Source organism: Cyclospora cayetanensis, unplaced genomic scaffold (genome assembly GCF_002999335.1).
Source record: "Cyclospora cayetanensis isolate NF1_C8 unplaced genomic scaffold, CcayRef3 CcayRef3_contig_256, whole genome shotgun sequence".
NCBI lineage: Eukaryota > Apicomplexa > Conoidasida > Eucoccidiorida > Eimeriidae > Cyclospora > Cyclospora cayetanensis.
In genome coordinates this window covers 1-20,786 of record NW_020312210.1, presented here as the reverse complement: position 1 = coordinate 20,786, position 20,786 = coordinate 1, and the positions used below count along the sequence as shown (strand labels likewise).

Here is a 20,786-nt window from a genome sequence, read left to right as displayed (position 1 = left end):
ATCAGCGTGCTCAGCGATGTTCCGAAGTCTCGAGTGTTGTAGAGGTGTTCGTACAGTGGCACCAAGTGCACGGTGCAAAAGTGGTGGAAAGCAATCAATCGCGAAGGATGCGAGAATTTCAGGATTGACGCGCTCCTCTCTGAGCCTCTAATGACTGCCTCTGCACTCAGCTGCAGCCAGGGAGGAAGGGGAAAAGAGCATTACAAAGCGCAGCAGGCACACATACACAGACGTACACACAGGAGGCGAACATGCAGTGCAGAAAGGAGAGATTTTAACGCGGCGCGAGACAGACAAGAAACCGCTGCGAAAGGAGTCCAGACATTCAAGACTACCCGCATACAGCAGGGAGCAGCCCGCAACAGCAGCACAACCACCAGAAAGCAGCCCCCTCTGAGCAGCGAGAACGGCATGTGACAGAAGTAACTGCAGCAGCAGCGTGGCTAAAGCAGCAGCAGCAGTGGCGCTCATTGAGTAGAAGGGTTGCTGACCGCATGCACGAGGTTGAGATACGCAAGCTCCCGCACGCAGGGAAGCCACAAGAAGAGGGGGAGCACGCGCATGAAGCCTTCTGGTCGAATAAGACCCTCGTCAGGCTCTACACTGAATTTCTCGAAGAAGCATGCCAGCTGAAAAGCGCATTCACAGCAGCACAGCACAGCAGTATATAACAATCTTGCAGAGGGACGCATGCACGCCACATGCACGCCGAAAAATCTGTCTAAGCCCCTTTAAAAAAAGCTGCACTTTCCTAGAAGTTTATGAGGGTCGTTACCCCGCGCGAAGTCCGTATCACACACACACATACACATACACCCCGCATGCCGATACGGCAAAAAGTGCAACACGCTTTTAGATGACGCATGCAGAGGCTCCGAGCAGCCATGGGGCCTGGCATGCAAGAGGAAAACCCCATGAAACGTGCTTGCTACGAAAAGAACATTCGCGCTGTACATACACGCAACGCTCACAAAACCTTGCTACACATCCTGTCTCAAGTGGTACGACCGGAAGATACTGAATGCACGAATCCTTCAAGAGATATTTTGTTCAACAACCTCCTAGCTCCACCTCTCGGCCTTCCTTGCCCTTAGTGCGTATACCAAGGGGCATACCTGCGTCGGATCGTTGAGGAGATTTTCCTGCAGCTTCAGATCTAAACAAAACCTCAGGAATGTCGGCTGTGTCAGTCCGACGGGGAGACCCTCGAGCGATTGCCACCTCTGCTGCAAGGCCTCTCTTGGCGCTTTGGCGTAGTATGCAAATATCTCCTGCAAACAGTGCTTCAACCTGCGAAGGCAGCAAGCAACAAAGGAGCTGGTTGGAAGCTGAGACAGACACGGGCACGGCTGCTGTAAATAGAGATCTATACATAGAGATACATATACATATAGATATATATACGCATAGATATAGATATACATACATATATGTATATACATATATATACATATATATACATATAGATATATGTACATACATACGTATATGTATATAGAGCAACATGCGAATACGAAGAATGCGTCTTCCGTCATCACGCGCATGCGGCATATGTGTAACGCCCTGTGTTGAGGAGCAGCTACATGTCAGCGAGAATCGAGGAAGAGGGAGGCATGCAGCACGCAGGCCTTCGAAGAAGAGGCTGCGCATTTTGAGAATGAGAGGCAGCAAGAACAGTACGGTGCAATGCGCATGAATGGTTGAAAAAGGCTGCATGCATTCCTCCCCGGGAAGGAGCGGGGAGGGGAAGCGTGAGGCTCTATGGCTTGAAGACCTTGGTGTGTTTTTGAGGAGTTTTCGGATGCTGGTGTGCATGCCGTAAGGATCGCATGTGCGCCAATGCAGCTGCAGAAGTAAGTTCAGAGGATACAGACGGAAGCGTGGTGCTTGCGCAGTGTCTTTGCACGTGTGCAGCAGCAGCAGCATGCGCAGGTGAGGGTCACCTCTCCCGTGGAGGAAAGGGAGGCAGTGGAGTTCTCGCGCAAGACTATTTCTGCGTGGAAGGCAGCCTTGCTCTTGCTGCTGCTGCTGTTTTTGTTGTTGCATGGGGGCATCAGGGGGCAGGAAATGCAGTCGCAACTTCCTTCACCACTAGGCGGACTGCCACGCGGCAACGCAGTCTGCAGGCTAGCCAAGCCAGCTGTTTCAAGTTGGAGTTTTTTAGAAGCATACCTTCGCTAATGCACAGACGGCATCCGGTTGCTTTGCGCGCTGCCCAGTGGCACGGGCAACAATGAGAGGGCCTAGAGCCCCCTCTCGCAGAGACAGAGCGTCCTCTGTCTGTACACCTGAATGGCGCAAGCAGGGAGTGGCAGGTGCAAAGAGAAAGCTGAAAGAGAGCAGCATGCTGTGAACAATAACATGGAGGGGAGAAGGAAGCGAAGAAAAGGCATGCCAGCAGAGCACATGAAATGGCTCACGCCAGCGGGTTATTGATATCGCATATGTATATATATATATATATATATAGGACTAAGAGAGAAAGGCCAAACGGAGGCGTTCTATCTTTACAACATGCAGGAAAGGTACATGCAAGAGGCTGCCGCCGTGCTGTATACGGCCCAAAGAAACGGAGAAAGATGACACTCAAAAACGCCATCATGCCTGCTACTGTGGTGGAGCTGTGAAAGGGCATTCATGTATATGCATATGTATGTATATTGTATGTATATGCATATGTATGCATATTGTATGTATATTGTATGTATACGTATGCACATTGTATGTATATTGTATGTATATTGTATGTATATGCATATGTATGCATATTGTATGTATTTCGTATGTATATGCGTGCATATTGTATGTATAGGCATATGTATGTGTATGTATGTATATTGTATGTATATGCATATGTATATGCATATGTATGCATATTGTATGTATTTCGTATGCATATGTATGTATACTGTATGTATATGTATGCATATTGTATGAACAGGCATGTTGTGTGTATATTGTATGTATATGTATGCATATGCATATGAATGCATATGTATGTATTATGCATACACATGTACATGAACACATACACATACATGAACGCATGCGATACCTTTCTGCTCTCGCGTCACGCAAATCTCCTCAACTTCTTGAGGGTCTAGTGGCTCGACGTTTCTAAATCTCGCCTCATGCTGAATTCGCACGTCTTTGATTTCGCCTTCTTTTTGGGCAATGACCTCTTCGGCTTTGCTGCACAGTTCCTGTCGTTTTTGGTAAATGTGTTCAAGCCGCTGCAGCTCGATCTCCTCGCAGATACAGCGGCTCAGCTCGTCAAAAGTATCCGCTAAGCCGTACCGATGCAACAAACGCAGCTCATCCCTGCAGACGTATAACACATGCGCGTGGACAGACCGAACCTCACAGTCAAAAGGGTATTCTAAACAGCATGCGGCACGACATGTTGACGTTATATATATATATAAATGTATACATGTATAGGTAGGTAAAATCTATACATATATATATATATGTATATGTATGTGTATGTATATGCATATATGTATTTATATATGTATGTGTATGCATACATGTATGTGTATGTATATACAAATATGTATGTGGATGTATATGCATATGTGTCTGTGGGGGTATGCAAGCACACGTGTTGAACAATAATAGCCAGGCGATGAAGCTGTCAAGCCAGCGGAGTAAGCGCGAGCTTCTCGTGAATTTTCGAAAGAGGGAGGAGTGGAAACGGATGGCATCACGATTCTGTCTGTCTCTGGTATTTCGCTTGGTGGAGGGAAATACGAGACACGCTTTTTGACGAATTTTAGGCTTGGAGAGATGCAATCAATCATGCCCTGTCGTGGAAAAGGTAACTCACGCAATTTTGTTGTACGTATGAATCAGCTCCTCAAGGTTAAAGAAGTCTCGGCCGTTGAGGGACGTGACATATGTCATAATTTGTTTGGTCATGGAACGGAAGAGCTGCAGATACTGTTGCTGCAAGACATCGGCAAGAGGCAAGAGGTTTTCGTCACGAAGACGCCTGAGAGAGTCGACAGGGGAAGCAAAAGATTGGTATTTTTGTATTTGTATTTGTATTTGTATGAATACATGCATGTATTTGAGTGCATGTATACATGCATGTATTTGAATGCATGTATACATGCATGTATTTGTAAGTATGTATAGAGGGTAAGGAACGCGGGGGTGGGGGGGTGGGAACTGAGGAGCATGAGAAAATGAGCCGCCCCCAAGACGAAAAAATGGAGCTGTCTGTCTCTTCGTGGGACTAAGGCCCTTTTATGAAAAAGAGGCCGTGATTTCCGCTTTTGGAAAAACGCTGGTAATCGACGAAGTGAAGATATAGCGCCCTCTACGTGTGTGTAGGTGTATATATATATGTGTATGTATGTGTATGTATATGTTTATACATATGAATATATATATGTATATATGCATATATATGTATATATATGTGTATATATGTATATATGCATATATACATATATATATTCATATGTATAAACATATACATACATATACATATCTGTGTATGCCTTAAACGCACCTAATATCGTTCCTTTCGGCAAGGAGACGAAGGTTGCGGGCCTGTGTTTGCTGAAGTGCTTGCAGCATTGTCTCAGTGAAGGCTTGAATGATCTCCTTCTGCCTCTCGTTGTCTTTTGAAAGCTTGAGAAGCAACTCCCTGAAGACAACAGAGACAGTGAGCACACACACTTTAGGTTTCCCATGTTGTGGCTGTGCTGCACACGAGAGGCCTTCTGGCGGAGTGATGCAAGCGGCTCTGGCAAAAAATGAAAGGCCACTTCACGGGGTGTATGAACACTTGTCGGCAGCCAAGTTTCTCTGTAGCTGTCTATCGGTTTGTCAAGCTGTCTGTATGTCCAGCTGTCCGTCAACAATGTCTGTCAGTCAAAACCGTTTGTCTGTGTAGATCTCCAGCTGTGTGTCTCGCTGTCTTGCTGTCTAGCTATGTGTCTCGCTGCCTAGCTAGCTGCCCTGCTGTCTGCTCACCGCACTGCTTGTATCTGTTCCCACTGTGTCTGAAGGTCTTTGAGACGCTTCTCCTCTTTCTTCTGCTTCTCCTTTGGCGTAAGGTGCAGTGAAGTGTCGTCACCACCCTCTTCCTCGCACTCATTTACCCACTGCAGCTGAGAAGACAAGCCTTCATCTAGGGCATCTCGCAAGGAGATGTTGGCCAGAGCTGTTTCCGCCTGCTGGCGGAGCTGTACATACACCCGCACACACATGCACATACATACATACATACACAAATGCACATACGTACATACACATTCATACATGCATACATATATACATACATACATATACATACATACACATCCATACATACATATACATATATATATGTAGAAAAACGGATGGGAAAGGCCATAGGACCTCTAGCCGCACCAAACAGGCTTTTCGCGTTGCGAGCTTCATTAAAAGAATGTCTAGAATAGCGGCAGAGCAAAGCACCGCTAAGCATACAAAAATCGTGTGGGGGGAGAATCGTGTAGGAGGAGTGGGAGTCAAGGGGGAGAGCCCTGAAGAAAAAAGAATCTGCATGCTTAACCTTTACCTCTGCGGAAGTAAAGGTATCATGAACGCATGACAAGATACGCGCAGCTTCATCATGACGGCCACCCCTCAGGTGCTCTTCGAATTGTTCGATTGAAGCGCCTACAGCACACGGCGAATGTGCAGAAAATTCTCCCACATTCTGTTTCTAAGATCGCTCAATGCCCTTACTTGGAGCTGCCTCTACCCTATAACCACATCAAACGCGAGCAATACAGCAGCATTCACTCATCTCTCATGTAATTGCCTCCTTACTACCACTTGTCTCCTTACTACTACTTGTCTCCTTACTACTACTTGCCTCCTCCATGCTTGCTCCTCATGATTCCCCCCCCCCCCGAAGCAACACGAGCAGCAGTGGCAGTACATGCATGCAGCAAGCGTAATCCGAATAATTTTGCTGCTAAAAGTCCACTGAGGACGCTGTTTTGCACGTGGAATAACATCCCCCCAGATGTACAGGACAGTAAGACGCCAGCCGTAGGGGCATAAATATAACTTTAAACTCGAGCTATGCATACATATATATTTCTACTCGAGCTATGCATAAATATCAGTTTCTACTCGAGCTGTGCATACGTATAAATTTCTATTCGAGCTGTGCATAAATATAAATTTATACTCGAGCTGTGCACAAATATGAATGTATACTCAAGCTGTGCATAAATATAAATTTATGCTCGAGCTGTGCATATAATTAGATTCATAGTCAGGCTGTGTAGGCTGTGGATTAGTGACATACCCAGTTGTGTAGCGCTCTGTGCCTGCTTGTACATGCGTTGTATCTGCTCAAGGTTGGCAACGAGGGGTTGTAAGGGCGAAGCAATCAAAGGCTTTTCAAAGAGCAGAACCTCGAGACGGCAGCTGGTAAAGGGCAAGCAGCCTTCCTTTTGCAGTTTCTGCGGCAAGAGCGTTCATACAGCACAATGTGCAAAGTGAAGCTGCTCAATCCCCTCCAGCCTTCACGCAGACTCCCCTTTTCGCTGCCTCCTTCCCTTCCTGCTATTTCGTCCCTCATTTTTTCCCATTTATTCCCCTCTTGTTTCTCTCCCTCTTTCTCTCCCTCTTTTATTCCCTCTCTCCCTCTTTTATTCCCTCTCTCCCTCTTTTATTTCCCCCTCCTTCTCCCCCGTTTTTTCTCCCCCTTCCAGGCCTCTGACATAAAAATGCGTAACCAGACTTAATAAAAATTCGCCAGAGCCGGCTGTGTCAGCGGCAGAAGCGGTTTGCAGGCAGACGAGCTATTTTACCCCCTTTGCTCCCACTCTCCCCCCATCCCTCCTTCCTGCACTCCCCTCCTAATTCGGGATTTAAAAAAAAACTTACATTGCATTCATAAACAAGCGCGTCGCTCGCGTGCTGCTGCTGAAACGTGAGAAGACTCGCTACCGTATCCGCAAGACGCAAATGCTCAGTAGCCGTTCCCATGATTAGCCCCCTAGGTGCTCTTACTACATAGTCTACCGTATACACCCCATTCCGCTCATCTCTCACGCGCAAGACACGTGCTCCTCGTGAGGCGCGCACAGTCAAACAATGCCCTCCAGTAGGAACGCGATTGCCTGCAGATTCACGCAAGCCAGCAGGAAAGCAGCAATTCACCACACCTCCCTTCTGCCAGACTTCTGTCTGCACCGCCCCCCTCCAGCAGGCTAACGCAAAGATATACGTAAACACACACATACACATACATATACATACATTCATACACATACACATGCATATACATACATTCATACACATACATTCATACATATACATACATTCATACATATACACATACATACATATACATACATACATGTACATATATACATACATACATACACACACACATTTGTCTTCTCTCCTCACATGTATACTCACGTCATGCAGTCTGCACATGCAAAGGGAGCATGCGCCTCATCGAAGCTGCAAGAAATGCCGTGTATACTCTCCTACCCTGCCCTCAGTGTCAGTTGACATGCGGTGATGGCCTTTATTCACTATGCATATCGTATGGTTTTCTCCCCGCAACCCCCTTCCCTTTCCCTCTCCCTCTGTACCCCTCTCCTCATCTTCCACTTCCGCCACTCTCTTCTCACCGTTTGTGTCGCAGACGACGACCTTGAACCGGTTGATGAAATGTTTGAAGTGTTGCCGTTTGTTCTTGGGCATGACGTCTTTCGCGTCTTTCTCAGCAGCAGCTCCCGAAGGCGACGACGATGAGGCTAGGAGCCGCGCATCTGGCGGCCAGTTGTCATCGTCATAAGGATCCTGCTGTGTTTCAGAAGAGGCTTCCTTTTCCTGTGCCGAAGACTTGGAAGGAAGCGGCGAGGAAGACGTGCTGCGAGGCTTCGCGCCAGCGGTGACATCCACGTCCAGCGCAGAAGGCGAGGCGTAACACACGCGCGCACCCTTCCCGATGATGCGGCTGGCGAGAGCACACGGCTTTCCCGATGTCAGAAGAATCTCAAAAGGCGATCCTGCGATGGGTAGGCCGTCATACGTGACATGCAGCTTGTAGCAACCCGGCACGTCGTGTTTGTAGCTCACTTGCAGTCCTCCTGCAACGAGTTCGACGACTTCCCACTGCAACTGAGGAGTCACACCCAGGCTTGAGGCTCGACACCCGACGGCTCCAAGGCTGAGGCGCTTGTTGAAAAGAGCCGCTTCTAAGGCCAGATCCTCGGAAGAATTGCCGGCAACTTGCACGGCTACAAACCCCTGAGGCTCCAGAGAAACACGCAGCGTCCCCTCCGATCTGCGCACCGTCGCGCCTCGCCGATTCTTGGCTTTCAGCGTAAAAAAACACCACTCCCCAGCAACTCCAGAAACCAACCCAGCCCCCTCCGCCACACACATCTCCGCGACGATTGGTCCTTCCCCTCTCGGAGAGTCGTGATGACTTCTGCCTGCTCCCCTGCCCCCCCGCTGCTGCTCCTGCTCCTGCTCCCGACGCAACTTGGCTGCCTGCACCCTCGCCGCCTTCTGCCGATCCTCCTCCTCGATTTCCGCAAGAAACTCCGAAAACTTCTTCGGAGCAGACGGCTTCGGAACGACTCTTGACTCCGCAGCCACTGCAGGCGAAAAAAAACAGGGGATTCGAGAGGCTCCCCTTTTTTGCACTGCCACAGAAGAAGCCTCATCACGACCTCCCTTGCCTCCCTCTCCTCCCTCCCCTTCCTCAGCAGCGTCGTCCCCTCCTTCGTCATCCTCGCTGCTTTCCGACTCAATCGAAGACTCCACGTCGCCTAAAAACGCCGTCCACTCCCCAAAACGCCCAACTACAGGAGCGCCGTAATAATTCGCTGCGAAACAACGCACGATCCCCCGCTAAAACAAGGCCTCATACGCGACAAATATTTGAAAAGCCAATAGCCTTTCCCCATTCACACCACAACTCAAGCTGATTCGGAAAGCCATGCACACGCTGCAGTCCTCTTCGCCATCCTCCGGCAATTTTCGACAACTGGCATCCTCTTCCCACGCTTATAACACCCAGCACGTATTTTCTAGGCCATATGTTCTGTTCAAACTGTACGCGTCCTATATCACAGGCATGCGCTATACGTAAAAAACACGGCTTCCTTTTCACGTAAAATGCAAGCACAAAAAACAATCATAGACTAAAGAAATCTACTTCTCCCCATAATCATAGAAAACAGCAGTTTCATTCTCCCCATAATTATAGAAAACAGCAATTTCATTCTCTCCATAATCATAGAAAACAGCAATTTCCTTCTCCCAATAACCTTTCCCTCCCCCCTTCTCCCCTTCCCCCCAGAGAAAACAAACAATTCGACAGTCAGGGAAGTCGCCCTTCTCTGCTCACGCATCAAAGTGCATATACGGGCAGTCATATCTCGAAGGCCCCTTTGCGTTGGTTTTAGGTTGAGTCGGTTGAAATCCTCGCTACTAAGAAATACGCCATCAGAGGGCTCAAGCTTCAAAGACAGCTCCAAGATACCGAATTTTCCCGCCAAGCGATCTCGAAAGAGTCCACTTACCAGGCCTGACGACACGCAGACAGACAGACAGACAGACAGCACCCAGCAGAAAGCGGCGCTAAAGCGCTGTCTAATTCCAATCGATGCATGCGTTCACAAGAACGAGGAAGACATTTAAAAGGCGGAGGGGAGGCCGCAAGAAAAAAGAGGGAGGACGGACGGGGGTTTAAACACTACCCATCCATATTAGACCTATCACCAGTGCAAGAAAGACCACATTCAGCTATTGTATTTGAAAGCTATTTTATTTGATGAAAGTTTTTCAAAGGGACGGGGTGGCTTCGTGCATCTTTTCTTCCAGACGCGACGCCCTAGACACTGTCTGTCCTTGCTCTTCAGCTGTCTCCTATCCTCCTTTTGCTCTGTCTCTCTGTGTGTATGTGTATGTATATTTGTGTGTATATTTGCGTGTGTGTATATGTATGCATATGGGTATGTGTATGTGTGTATGTGTATGCGTGTATGTGTATGTGTGTATGTGTATGTGTGTGTGTGTATGTGTGTGCATGCCTGCAGCTGCGCTGCGGATTCGACAGACTGCGTCTTACTCTTGGAAGGCTCTGCGCTGGTGAGGGGCAGATTGAGTCCTTTGAGCTGGACTGGATCTTTACCAACCCGTTTGGAAGCGAAATGCAGCAAATCGATTGGTTCCTGCAGCTTAGCGTAGGGTGTTCCGTCTACGCAAATGAAGAGGCAAAGCACAGGGTCGATTCCTGGAAGCACTGGCAATACCACCTGCAAAAAAAACACATGCGTATTCTGCACCAGTCCTGCAGGAGAGAGAGAGAGAGAGACAGAGACACAGAGAGAGACAGAGACACAGAGAGAGACAGACACAGAGAGAGACACAGAGACACAGACAGAGACAGACACAGAGACAGAGAGAACAACAGAGAGAGAGAGAGAGAAAACGCCTCCCTCCCCCATTTTTTATCACGCATTCAGGAAGAAGGTCGCCTAAAGAAGACGGCCACCCCTAGTAAAGTTCTGAGAAAGCGTGACAGGGGGCCTCTGCTGCTTCCAGCGTGTTGTATGTATATATGTGAAGTATGCATGTAAATTATGTATGTGAAGTATGCATGTAAATTATGTGTGTAAAGCATGTATGTAATTTATGTGTGTAGAGCATGCATGTAAAGTATGTAAAGTATGTATGTAAAGTATGTATATATGTATAGGTGTGTGTGTGTAGAGACAGGAGGAGTATGGGAGAGAGCAGCACACCTTGGTGTTGAAATGGATTTGTCCGAAGAGTTCTTCTTCGACGCGGATTGCATGCGCGAAAGTATCGAAGGGTTGCGGTTCCAGTTCGCATTTGAATTCGGCGACAACTCTGCGTGTTGCTCTGCTGAAGAATATTTTGTTGCGGCTCTCAGGTTCCCACAGCGCTACAATCGAGAGAGAAGCGGTGCTGAGGAGAGCTCTCGCTGGCCCTTGGAGAGGCAGTGAAAAAACTCGTTTTACGATAAGGCATACTCGCCTTACGACGTCAATGATAGGACGCCGAGCACCAGTGGCAAGAGACTGTTGCTGCTCGTTTTCTTCTTCTTCGTTGGACTCCTCGTCCTTTAGGATCTCGGCAAGAGGAATAATATCCTTCCCGTCTGAAGGTGCTCCTCCCTCTTTCTTCGAGAAGATCATGCTGCCCGCATGTTCAGCAGCTTTCGCTGTCGCGGTGTCGTGTTGCGAGTCGTCGTGAGCGGAAGCTGCTGCAAGGGTGTTCGCGGAGAGGAGGGCCTTCTTCTTGAGCTTTGAAGAGCCGGAAAAAGACTTTCCCAGAAGCGCTTGCCAGTTAATACAGCGCTGCCGAAAGGCTGAGACGGAAACCTCAACGATGCCGGCAGGGGAAAGAGAGGCCTTTGAGAGGAGACGCAAGAGATGAGGCCTCCTCTCGTGCTGGTAGTGATGGCGATAGCGGCAAACAGCACGCCAGAGAGCCTGCGAAAGCAGAAATAGAGAGCGCACTGGTAAGGAAAAGGGAGAGACAAGAGGCTTCTCTTTGTTGTCGCGAGAACGAGAAGACTCCAAACACAGTTGCAGCCCAAACAGACACTGGGGGCAGACGGCGAGACAAGAGAGGCGAGAGACGTCATGAAGGAAGGCGTTCACGGGGAGGAAAAACACCAAGAAACGACAGAGGCACACACGCACAGGGGAGCTTCACACGAGAGAGAAGGCGGAAGCCAGTAGTAGAAACAGGAAATAGTCTTTGCACATTACACAAAGAAAATTAGACACTACACAAAGAACGTTAGACACTACACAAAGAACGTTAGACACTACACAAAGAACGTTAGACACTACACAGAAAGTATAGAACAATACAGGAGATAGGACAGACTTTTCCATGCAAGCCAGTGCATGTCAGTGCATGTCATCCTTCTCGGAGCGGAACGTACCTCATGTTTAAAAAGTTTTAACTGCGTCATCAATTTGATTTTTCCATCCATCCCTACCGTGACGGAGAGAAGACCTTCCCGCTCTTTACGCATGCAGTCTACACGTTGCACAGACTTCCTACTGGTGGCAAGAAGATGAGCGAGGGGGAGTATGGCGGTTCCTAGGATGGAGATGCAAGGCTTTTTGGGGACATATGGAGTGGCTTTGTTGCTCATAACATTGTGGGGACTAGTCCATGGATCGGCTCCTCTAAAGGGGTGTGTTTCTATGCTCAGATCGTGCGCTAGTCTCTGATGGATGTGCAACACCGATAGGAAGGCGATGGGTGTTCCCCCATCAAATTCCGCAGAGGCCGCTACCACTGAGGAGGATGCTCCTGTCTCCGCCTTCTCTGTTTTCAGAGAATTCGAAAGTGAAGAAGAAACAGCTATTTCCAAGTCTTGCTGCACTTCTGCATCATCCTGACCAAGGGCGTTCTGCTTGCGGCAGGGACGCGTCGAGACTTGTACAGAAAAACCACAACACAGCGAATACAGAAAAAATTCCACAACATACACATACACAGATATATGACACCCATACAATAATATACACTTACATACATAGATACACACATATATACATCCACATAGATATGTGTGCATACATACATATGCATACCTACGTATACATACACAGATACACAACACAACGAGTACAGAGAGAGATCCACAACACAGCGAATAGAGAAAAAATTCCACAACATACACATACATAGATATAGGACACCCATACAACAATATACACACACATACATGGACAGAGATACATACACATAGAGATACATATATATGTATGTATGCATACCCACGTATACATACACAGATACACAACACAGCGAATACAGAAAAAATTCCACAACATACACATACACAGATATAGGACACCCATACAATAATATACACTTACATACATAGATACACACATATATACATCCACATAGATATGTGTGCATACATACATATGCATACCTACGTATACATAAACAGATACACAGCACAACGAGTACAGAGAGAGATCCACAACATACACACACACAGACGTGTGACACCAATACAACGCACATCTATATGTAGATAGACAGAGGTACACTTATACACATAGATAGATAGATACACACACACACACATATGTATATATGTATGTATATACACCTATAGATGCACGTAAACCGCACATAGATACACACATACAGATACATATACACGTACAGATATGCACCACGCAGAATCATTGATTGCGTAGAAGGGCAGCAGCAGTGCCACGGGGCGCCAACACAAATCCAGCCGCCGCCTCTTTAGCGGAGTGCACGGAACAGAACGAAGGTGCATGTTGATACTGAGGCTTTATTGATCGACATAAATTGTAGATGAGGGTGAGAGGGTGACAGGGGCAACTGGGAAAAAGAGGCTGCTGCCATGCAACTGCGCATCTTACCTGCCGCAGTAACCCTCCGTCCCCATCCTGGAAGCCAGTATGTGCCTTGGGAAATGGAGAAAACTTCAAAGGGATCTTCAAGGGGCGTCCACAGAATGCAGCACACCGTAAGACTGCCGGAAGCTCCAAAGGCTCCTCGACATTCAGTTACACCCGAGAGGGCCTCTGGAGGCGCAAGACAACCGCTGCTAGGATGCGGAGTTACTTCCAAGTGGCGAATTGCTCCTACGTAAAGCTGGAGGCAGCATCGAAGCAGCGCAGGGGAGGGGTAGCGTGCGACAAAGTGGCCACTGAATAGCTGCACACGAGCAGAAGAAACGCTGTCTGGAGGGAAGGGGGAGAGGGAAACAGAGGCTGGGGATGACGGGAAAAAGGCACCGATAGGCATTGTAGAGAGTGCTGGTGGGTAGGAAGGGCATCAAACATTAGATCGACTAAATATCGCACAAGATGCTGAACGGCGCGCGTGGGAAAGCACCAAGAGGAGGGGGAACGATGGATGGAGTATTGATTGGATTCATGCAAGTGTGTGTATACAAGTGCATGCAAGTGTGTGGAGGCATGCAAGTGTGTGGAGGCATGCAAGTGCACTATGGAGGGGAGGCGGAGGGAGGGGTAAGGCGGGTTCTCTCTCTATTTCTCTGTCTGTTTGTTTCTCTCTCTCTCTTTCTCTGTCTGTCTGTTTCTCTCTCTCTTTCTCTGTCTGCCTGTTTTCCTCTCTGCATCTCTCTCTCTTCCTCACAGTTAATGTGCTATAGGAGACGCTCTTGTGCGACGAAGTGTTCACGGGGAGCAGTGCGTTCCCCTGCTGATCGGGGGGGTGCGGAAGAGGTCGCTGTGCTGCCATCGCTGCATTTTCGAGGGGAGTCTTTTCAGTCCCCTCAGCCGACACTCCTGGAGGGGGGACGAGGGCGATATCTGGAAGGCTTGTGCTCGCCTCCGCGGAATTAGCGTCAGCAGCAGTGAGTCTCCCTGCTGCAGACGCTAATTCTGTCGACGCCATAGCAACAAGCTGTAACACTTGCGTCTGAGGTGGGGCCTTCCCAACGCCAGAGGGGAGCAAAGGTTCCTCTGGAGCAGAAACGCTTGCGCTTCTGAGACTTTCACTTCTACGACTTTCACTTCTAAGATTCGCGCTTCTCATGCCCTCCACAGCCGCGTGCTTGGGGACGCTTGAGGCGCCTAGGCTCCCTGAAAAGCCTTTCTTCATGAGCGATTCTGTTCGGCGAAGAGCGCTGGAGGGACTGTTTGGAGGGGGAGGCGTCTTCGTGGAGCGCTTCGCTGCGTCTGGGGAGTTCAATCGCGTTTCTGAATCCATCGCTCTGGAAGATCCTCTCAAAAGCGTCCTCGACACAGGCGCTTCTGCAGATGCGCCACGCTGCATGCTGCTGCTGTCTGCGGATCGAGCGGACAGACCGCCACTGCCTAGCCTCGAGCCTTGCTGCTGGGAAACATTTGGCGAAGGCTGGAGAGGGGCAGGATGCGCTGAAGAACGCCCTCCAGAGAGACTCGTCCTCCCTGCGGAGCCTAATGCACGAGGCCCTTCAAAGCTGCCGGCTTTCGGGGAGACATTCCGCGGAATTTTGTTGCCTTCGGAAGACTTCCTCTCGGCAGATGCCTTGGGGTTCTGCATTTTTCCTGCTGCACGGCGAGGCGCTGCTGTTCTGGTGCGCTGCAAAACGGCCTCACGCGGCCGTTTGTTTGAGCCGGCAGGCAATTAGCAGCTCCTATAGCGCTTTAGCGGCGCGTTCATGAAGGATTCAGAGGCTTTTCGACCTATCCAGTGCACCCCTGATCTCGAGCAAAGGCCTCAAAAACGGACGCCTCCACAAGGCGTACAGACACACTGCAGTGCGACTGCCCTGGGGGCCCCTTTGCTCGGAGCCCCCAGAGAAAAGGCTCCTCCGAGGAATACAACTTTCTAAAAGGCGAAGGAAGAACGCTCATAGACTCCACAGTGCAACAGCCACAGCCATCGTCCTTGCCGCGGCTTTGATCCTTCATCAAAGCAAGCAACAACCCCTCTCCGCAGAAACCACCTGCGCGGCGAGACAGCGCACACAAGCCCCTAAAAGCAACTCTGCTTTATGGCGTTTAGGGATGCCTTCGCAGACACCGTTGCCACAGCCACGGCTGCTGTCGGCTGCGGTCCTGCTCGTGGTGTGTCACCCGCGAATGCTTCTGCTTGCAGCGTCCAATCATGTATTTGCACTACAACGCATACAAGCAACGCTTTTTAACCCTAAATCTCAAGCACTGCTCATTGAATCACCTCCACAAACGCTGTATCCCACCAGGTACACCCCTACCACCTACCCCAACACTGCCTTCAGGTGTCTGGATCACCATACACATCCGCTCATGACGGGAAATTCCCCGCCCCCCCTTACCCCTACCCATGAACAATTATGCGTTAAAAATCGATTTTATGTCTTAAATTAATTGCCTAAACATTTGTTCGCGAACCGGAAGCCCCCAACCCAGGCCGCTTTGACACAATAACGTGAATCTACAATGCCCCCCGTATGAATGGCTGAAACTCCCCAATGTCGAAAACGACCTCTCCGAAACCCCCTCGCCCTCAGTCTGGGCAGCAAAATATTACCACAAAACCCTACACCTCTAGACCGTACACCGTGAGTGCCTAGGCACGTGGCCGCCTCAGGGAAACGAGCAAAGTTCCCTTCAAGAAACACAGAAGCACACGAGGGTGCTGGCGTTTCCCTCATGTCTCCCTCCTCGCGTTGCGCTTAACCCATGGGTGCCTCTGACTGCAGCATCACCAGCCAGTAAACAGCGTGACTCGCTGTTTCTGGACGCCTCAGCTGAGGCAGAGAGCTTGTCAGGGGGGTTACGTGCCTAGTCAGCAGGTTCGCCTGCGGCTCCTGCCAGGGTTGCAGGTTGTGTTGATTTATTCTGCTAGCACGCTAGAAGCAGCAGCAGCAGCTTCTGCCGAACGAAGAGACGCTGCATTCGGCAATGTGACCAGCGCCTGCTGCTGCGCCTCCTTTGCCCCCTCTGCAGTCGAAGCGACTAGGCCGCCATCGGCAGCCTCGCGGCTCGGAAGAGCATCAGAAGCAGAAAGCACGGCAGTCGGGGACTGTTGCCTCGCACTGCTCGTTTGTGTCTGGCCTGCGGCTGCTGCCTCTGCCTCGCTCTCCCTAAGAGCTTCTCGCTGTTGCTCCTCTTGCACGCTGTTGCAGTTGTCTGCGTGCTGTCTCATGAGCTGCATCAGCAGCGCTCTGCCTGCTGCAGAGGAGTAAGGGCTGCTCCCAGTTTTGCGCATTACTAAGTCCTCTAGCGCCAACACTATCTGCCGCTCTAGAAGCAGCACGCCCATAGGCGTCTTAACGGCCACTGGTGCCACAGTCAAAGACGCAGTCTGTGTATCGCTAGCACCCGCAACGAAGTCCAAAGCCGACTGCGGCAACAAGCAAGAATCCTGCCGCTGCTGCAGCGAGGGCTGCTTGAGCGACGCATCTACCTGGCATCCGTCTTCTTGAGCTTCCCAGTCTCGACTCGTAACTGGCGTTCGTCTCCGCACTGCTGAGCGTCCCCGCGACGCCACGCCAACTGGAAGTCGCCGCTTCCGCCTTTGCCCCTCCTGCGCAGCAGCAGCAAAGACGTGAAAAGAAATTCTACTCAAGCCTCCCAACAGCGGCGCGCTGCCTCCACGCCAGTAGAGGCCCCACACCAGCCTCCCATACAGCAGGCGCGACACTCAAAGCAGCAAAAGAACTGCAGCAGCAACGCACTCGAATAACGGCAGCAGCCGTTATTATCCAGGCCTGATCGTCTTCCTGTCTTGATGAAAGCACATCAATAATAAAACTGTCGACCTCCCCTACACAAATGCCATCCGCAGTTTAAGAGCGCAGCAGCGACGCCTGCATCTCCTGCAGTAGGCATCGGGCGAGTGCGATTGCTCCTTTCGCGGCAACGTCGAGTTTTCGCACTGCCAACACCGTGAATTCATAACGAATTCTCCGTGATGACACCAGCGCAAACAGCATAAGCAAACGCAGCAACAGCAGCAGAACATACTGTAGAAGCTCGCTAAAGGTGTAGATTGCAGCAGCATCCAAGCAACTGCAACAGGCAGTCCACTGGCAGTCGCAGCAGCAGCAACTGCCGCAGGCGTGAGAAACTCAGCGCCTCCTTCACGGGGTGTCAAGCAACTGCTGCAACTGCAACAGCTGCAGCAGCACGAGCTGCTGCTGCTGCTGCACCTGCCAAGACTCCTGGTGTCTGTCCAGGAAGCTGCAAGAGGCGCCTCCCCGTTGCAACTGCAGCAGGAAGGTGCGACCGCTGATGGACTTGCCGAATCGCATGCCTCATTCGTTCTACTTGAAGGCGAGTTCAAGTCGAAAGTGCTGTTTCGGAGCTGAGCGGCAAAAAGAAAGGCATGAGACGATGCCACAATGCCAACAATGGAAATGCATCAATGCATGCATGCATGCATGCATGCACACAATGCAACGCACTCACACTTACAGCCGGAGAGAGACTGCAAGGAACTTAAAGGAAAGGGTGCTCACTTACACCATCTATACGGGAGTGCAGCTGCTCCAACTCCTTCCACAAAGCCTTCGCGAAGGCAGCAGCATGGGGTGTGGCGATCCGTAGAGGAGGCAGTTGTGCAGCCGCAGCAGCGCTCCAGTCAGAAACTCCAAGACGAATCGCGGGAGTATCCTCACTCCTAGCCTGAAGCAGAGCGAGGCAGGCCGCTTCCACACGCAGTCAGAAACTTCCCTATTGCGGCAGCTCTCTCTCTATAAATGCACTTGGCACGAACAACACTACTGTTAGCGAGATGCAACTTTACCAGTGTAGCCACGGCGCCGCATGCAAAGGCGTCCTGCAGCAGCAACTCCTCAGCTGCGTCGAAAATCAGTGACTTGTGCCAAGCACGCTGCTGAGAACTCCCTGGTGGACAAGTCTGCGCAAACGCTCGAACAAAGGGGTGCTGCTGCTGCTGCTGCTGCTGCTGCTGCTGCTGCTGCTGCTGCTCTGCAGCATGCCCCCCCCCTGCAGCATGCGCCGCTGCTGAGGGGGGAAATGTCAAGGCACCTGCCGCAGACTGCTGCCAGTTCGTCAGCCACCAATCTCCCGTTTGGCGCGTTGCTGCTAAATGCAGTCCTGCCTGCTGCTGCTGCTGCTGCTGAAGTCTTGTAGCTGGTGCGCCCTCTCCGGAGGAGTCGGCAGCTAGCGCTTCTGCGGCAGTTCGAGGCTTAATTGAAATCGCGGCAGCAGTATGTGCAGCAGCGGCGGAAGAGGCAGCAACAGGAAAAGCCCCCACTCGCCCATGAGCCGCTGAAGAAGCGAAACGGCCTCTTGCACAAAAAAGAGCGGACTCTGAAGAGGCGCTATTGCGGGGGAGTTTATTGAGCTTGCTGCTTCGCTGCTGTCGCGTATGCCCCCACTCCTCTGCAGACGAGCGAGAAGAAGGCTCAGCAGCTTGAGGCGTAGCAGCTGCTGCGAAGTTGAGGTCGCACTGACGAGAAAGCGACTGGCGGTATGCTGCAGCTGCTGCTGCTTCAGTTGCAGCAGCCCATGAGAGGGGTGCAGTCTCAAGAGGCTGAATGCTCTGCCCTCGACGTAGCGGCGCTGCTCCATACGCAGAGGCAGCGTGTGCCTGGTGATGAGCGAGACTGCTGCTCTCCTGCTGCGGACTGTCATGGAGGGGATGGCAGCCCTCTGTGCTCTGGTGAGGCGGCATCTGTTCAGCAGGATACAGCCGTTCAAGCGGCGGCTGCTGCTGCTCCTGCAGCTGCGGGAGCAACACTTGCTGCTGTTGCTGGAAATGCTGCCTGGGGTGTGGCTGCAATAGATTTAGGGCCTGAAGGACGTGCTCCTGTTGTCGTTGATAATGCTCAGTTTGGTTCTCCATGAGCAGCAACCGTTGACCATCTTGCTGCTGCTGCTGCATGGTGCATGGCGGCTGGCTAGGGAGTCGAACACGTTCGGATGCAGCGAGAAACGTGCTGGTCGTGCAAGTTTGCCGGCAGCTGCTTCTGTTGCAGCGTCGCTCGTGGTCGCCCATGCTTCATATATTCTACGAAATTGGCGTTTCTGCACGTGCTGCTGTGTACGCCCCCGCTGTACGTACAGCGCAGTTCGCAGAGCAGCGCCGCGGTACCGGAAGCGCCACAACCATCGGCAGTTGTCGAGGCAGCAAGAGCCTTTTTCAGAGTTGTAGCAATTGTGAAAAAAGGTCTGAAGTGACACGCGCCTATTAAAATTGCCAGCGTAACTCCCGCAGGATGCGCAAACAGTATCTCACAGGTATTGCTGCCGACACGCTTAAGGAGCAGCGGCAGCAGGCCGCTCTTCATCTCAGCGCACACGACAAAATCGATGGCTGCAATTGAAGCAGTAATTGACAGCGCTGCGTTGGCGATCTTGCGCCTTTGCCGCATCATGCAGCAGCAGCCGGTAGCTTCCTGACGAATGGGGCCCCCTCCTCTTTCCCCAGCAAGGGCCCCCTTTCTGCACCGGCTGGTGGAGGGGAGCCTCCCCCTTCTTCCTCGTGTGCTTCCACGCTGCCTATGTGCTGCCTCCTCTAGTGTAACAATGCGCACTTTTTCTACGCCTTATGTCGCCACTGTTGCCGTCCTACACTCTGGTTCCTTCGCAAGAGGCACCAGCAGCTGCAGATCTTCCGCGCGCTGCAACCTAAAGGGGGAGGAATGCCTGATCTGCGCCCCCGTTCAAACGGCACGGCCAGCTTCTCAGAAAAAAAGGGCTTAAGGTTGCTCTGCAGCATGAAGCGGGAATGCTGAGACTAACTGGGCCTTAGTGTAGACACACACACTGGCTCTCCCTCAGCTGCGACTTTGCGCATGCAGTGCGTGGGTGCCAAGCCACAGGCGGCAGACGCCAATTAACTTTTCGTATCGAGAGGCTGCGTGTTATTAGGTCGGAAGGGCCCCTGGAGCGCGACATCCACTGCACGAGGTTCTCCATGCTGCACATCCCAACACCAGCGAAAACTTACTGCGAGGCCTCTGAGATCCTTTAGCGCAGCGGCAGCTCCCGCTGCTGCTTTTGCGCTGGACGTATCTGCGTCGGATGCGCGAGCAGCTTCTGTGGGGGGGCGCCGCTTTCTGCCAATAGGCTTCAAGTCAGCAGCTGTTTCCACACAACGCACGACACTAGTCAACTTTCCAGCAGCAGCTAAAGTATTATAGGAATCTTCAGCAACACAAGTATTGTAGGAATCTCTACCAACACAAGTATTATAGGAATCTCTAGCAACACAAGTATTGTAGGAATCTCTAGCAACACAAGTATTGTAGGAATCTCTAGCAACACAAGTATTGTAGGAATCTCTAGCAACACAAGTATTGTAGGAATCTCTAGCAACAC

At 50.8% G+C, this 20,786-nt stretch overlaps 3 protein-coding genes across 3 annotated transcripts; all 3 read right to left on the bottom strand.

Annotated features, from left to right (window-relative positions):
- Positions 1 to 2,243: 2,243 nt before the first annotated feature.
- LOC34619816 lies at positions 2,244 to 9,185 on the bottom strand. The gene is made up of 13 exons (XM_026338385.1): positions 9,176 to 9,185; positions 9,023 to 9,099; positions 8,754 to 8,868; positions 8,506 to 8,612; positions 7,638 to 8,397; positions 6,796 to 7,115; positions 6,296 to 6,452; positions 5,402 to 5,655; positions 4,987 to 5,189; positions 4,520 to 4,657; positions 3,830 to 3,994; positions 3,075 to 3,321; positions 2,244 to 2,288 (listed from the first exon to the last, which is right to left on the bottom strand). Exons 1-13 carry the CDS (start codon positions 9,183 to 9,185, stop codon positions 2,244 to 2,246), a joined length of 2,598 nt encoding a protein of 865 aa, XP_026194170.1.
- Positions 9,186 to 11,842: 2,657 nt separating this feature from the next.
- Positions 11,843 to 13,806, bottom strand: LOC113147532. Its single transcript, XM_026338384.1, has 2 exons — positions 13,419 to 13,806; positions 11,843 to 12,444 (listed from the first exon to the last, which is right to left on the bottom strand). Exons 1-2 carry the CDS (start codon positions 13,804 to 13,806, stop codon positions 11,843 to 11,845), a joined length of 990 nt encoding a protein of 329 aa, XP_026194169.1.
- A 2,523-nt stretch (positions 13,807 to 16,329) lies between these two features.
- Positions 16,330 to 19,137, bottom strand: LOC34619817. Its single transcript, XM_026338383.1, has 4 exons — positions 18,603 to 19,137; positions 17,972 to 18,145; positions 17,463 to 17,573; positions 16,330 to 16,961 (listed from the first exon to the last, which is right to left on the bottom strand). The coding sequence occupies exons 1-4, from the start codon at positions 19,135 to 19,137 to the stop codon at positions 16,330 to 16,332; spliced, it is 1,452 nt and encodes a 483-aa protein (XP_026194168.1).
- Positions 19,138 to 20,786: the final 1,649 nt, after the last annotated feature.

What these genes read in the sequence shown, in the direction of transcription:
- LOC34619816 (XM_026338385.1), bottom strand. An exon ending in CTTTTAATGAAGCTCGCAAC is followed by an intron (nt 5,190 to 5,401) that starts GCGAAAAGCCTG and finishes CAGCTCCGCCAG; the next exon opens with CAGGCGGAAACAGCTCTGGC. An exon ending in GCCGAAAGGAACGATATTAG is followed by an intron (nt 3,995 to 4,519) that starts GTGCGTTTAAGG and finishes CGACTCTCTCAG; the next exon opens with GCGTCTTCGTGACGAAAACC.
- LOC113147532 (XM_026338384.1), bottom strand. Translation starts at nt 13,806, where the DNA reads ATGCCTATCGGTGCCTTTTTCCCGTCATCCCCAGCCTCTGTTTCCCTC. An exon ending in ACGGAGGGTTACTGCGGCAG is followed by an intron (nt 12,445 to 13,418) that starts GTAAGATGCGCA and finishes TTTCTGTACAAG; the next exon opens with TCTCGACGCGTCCCTGCCGC.
- LOC34619817 (XM_026338383.1), bottom strand. Translation starts at nt 19,137, where the DNA reads ATGCCGCCTCACCAGAGCACAGAGGGCTGCCATCCCCTCCATGACAGT. An exon ending in TGCCGACTCCTCCGGAGAGG is followed by an intron (nt 18,146 to 18,602) that starts GCGCACCAGCTA and finishes TGCGTGTGGAAG; the next exon opens with CGGCCTGCCTCGCTCTGCTT. An exon ending in ACCTTTAGCGAGCTTCTACA is followed by an intron (nt 16,962 to 17,462) that starts GTATGTTCTGCT and finishes GACGCTCAGCAG; the next exon opens with TGCGGAGACGAACGCCAGTT.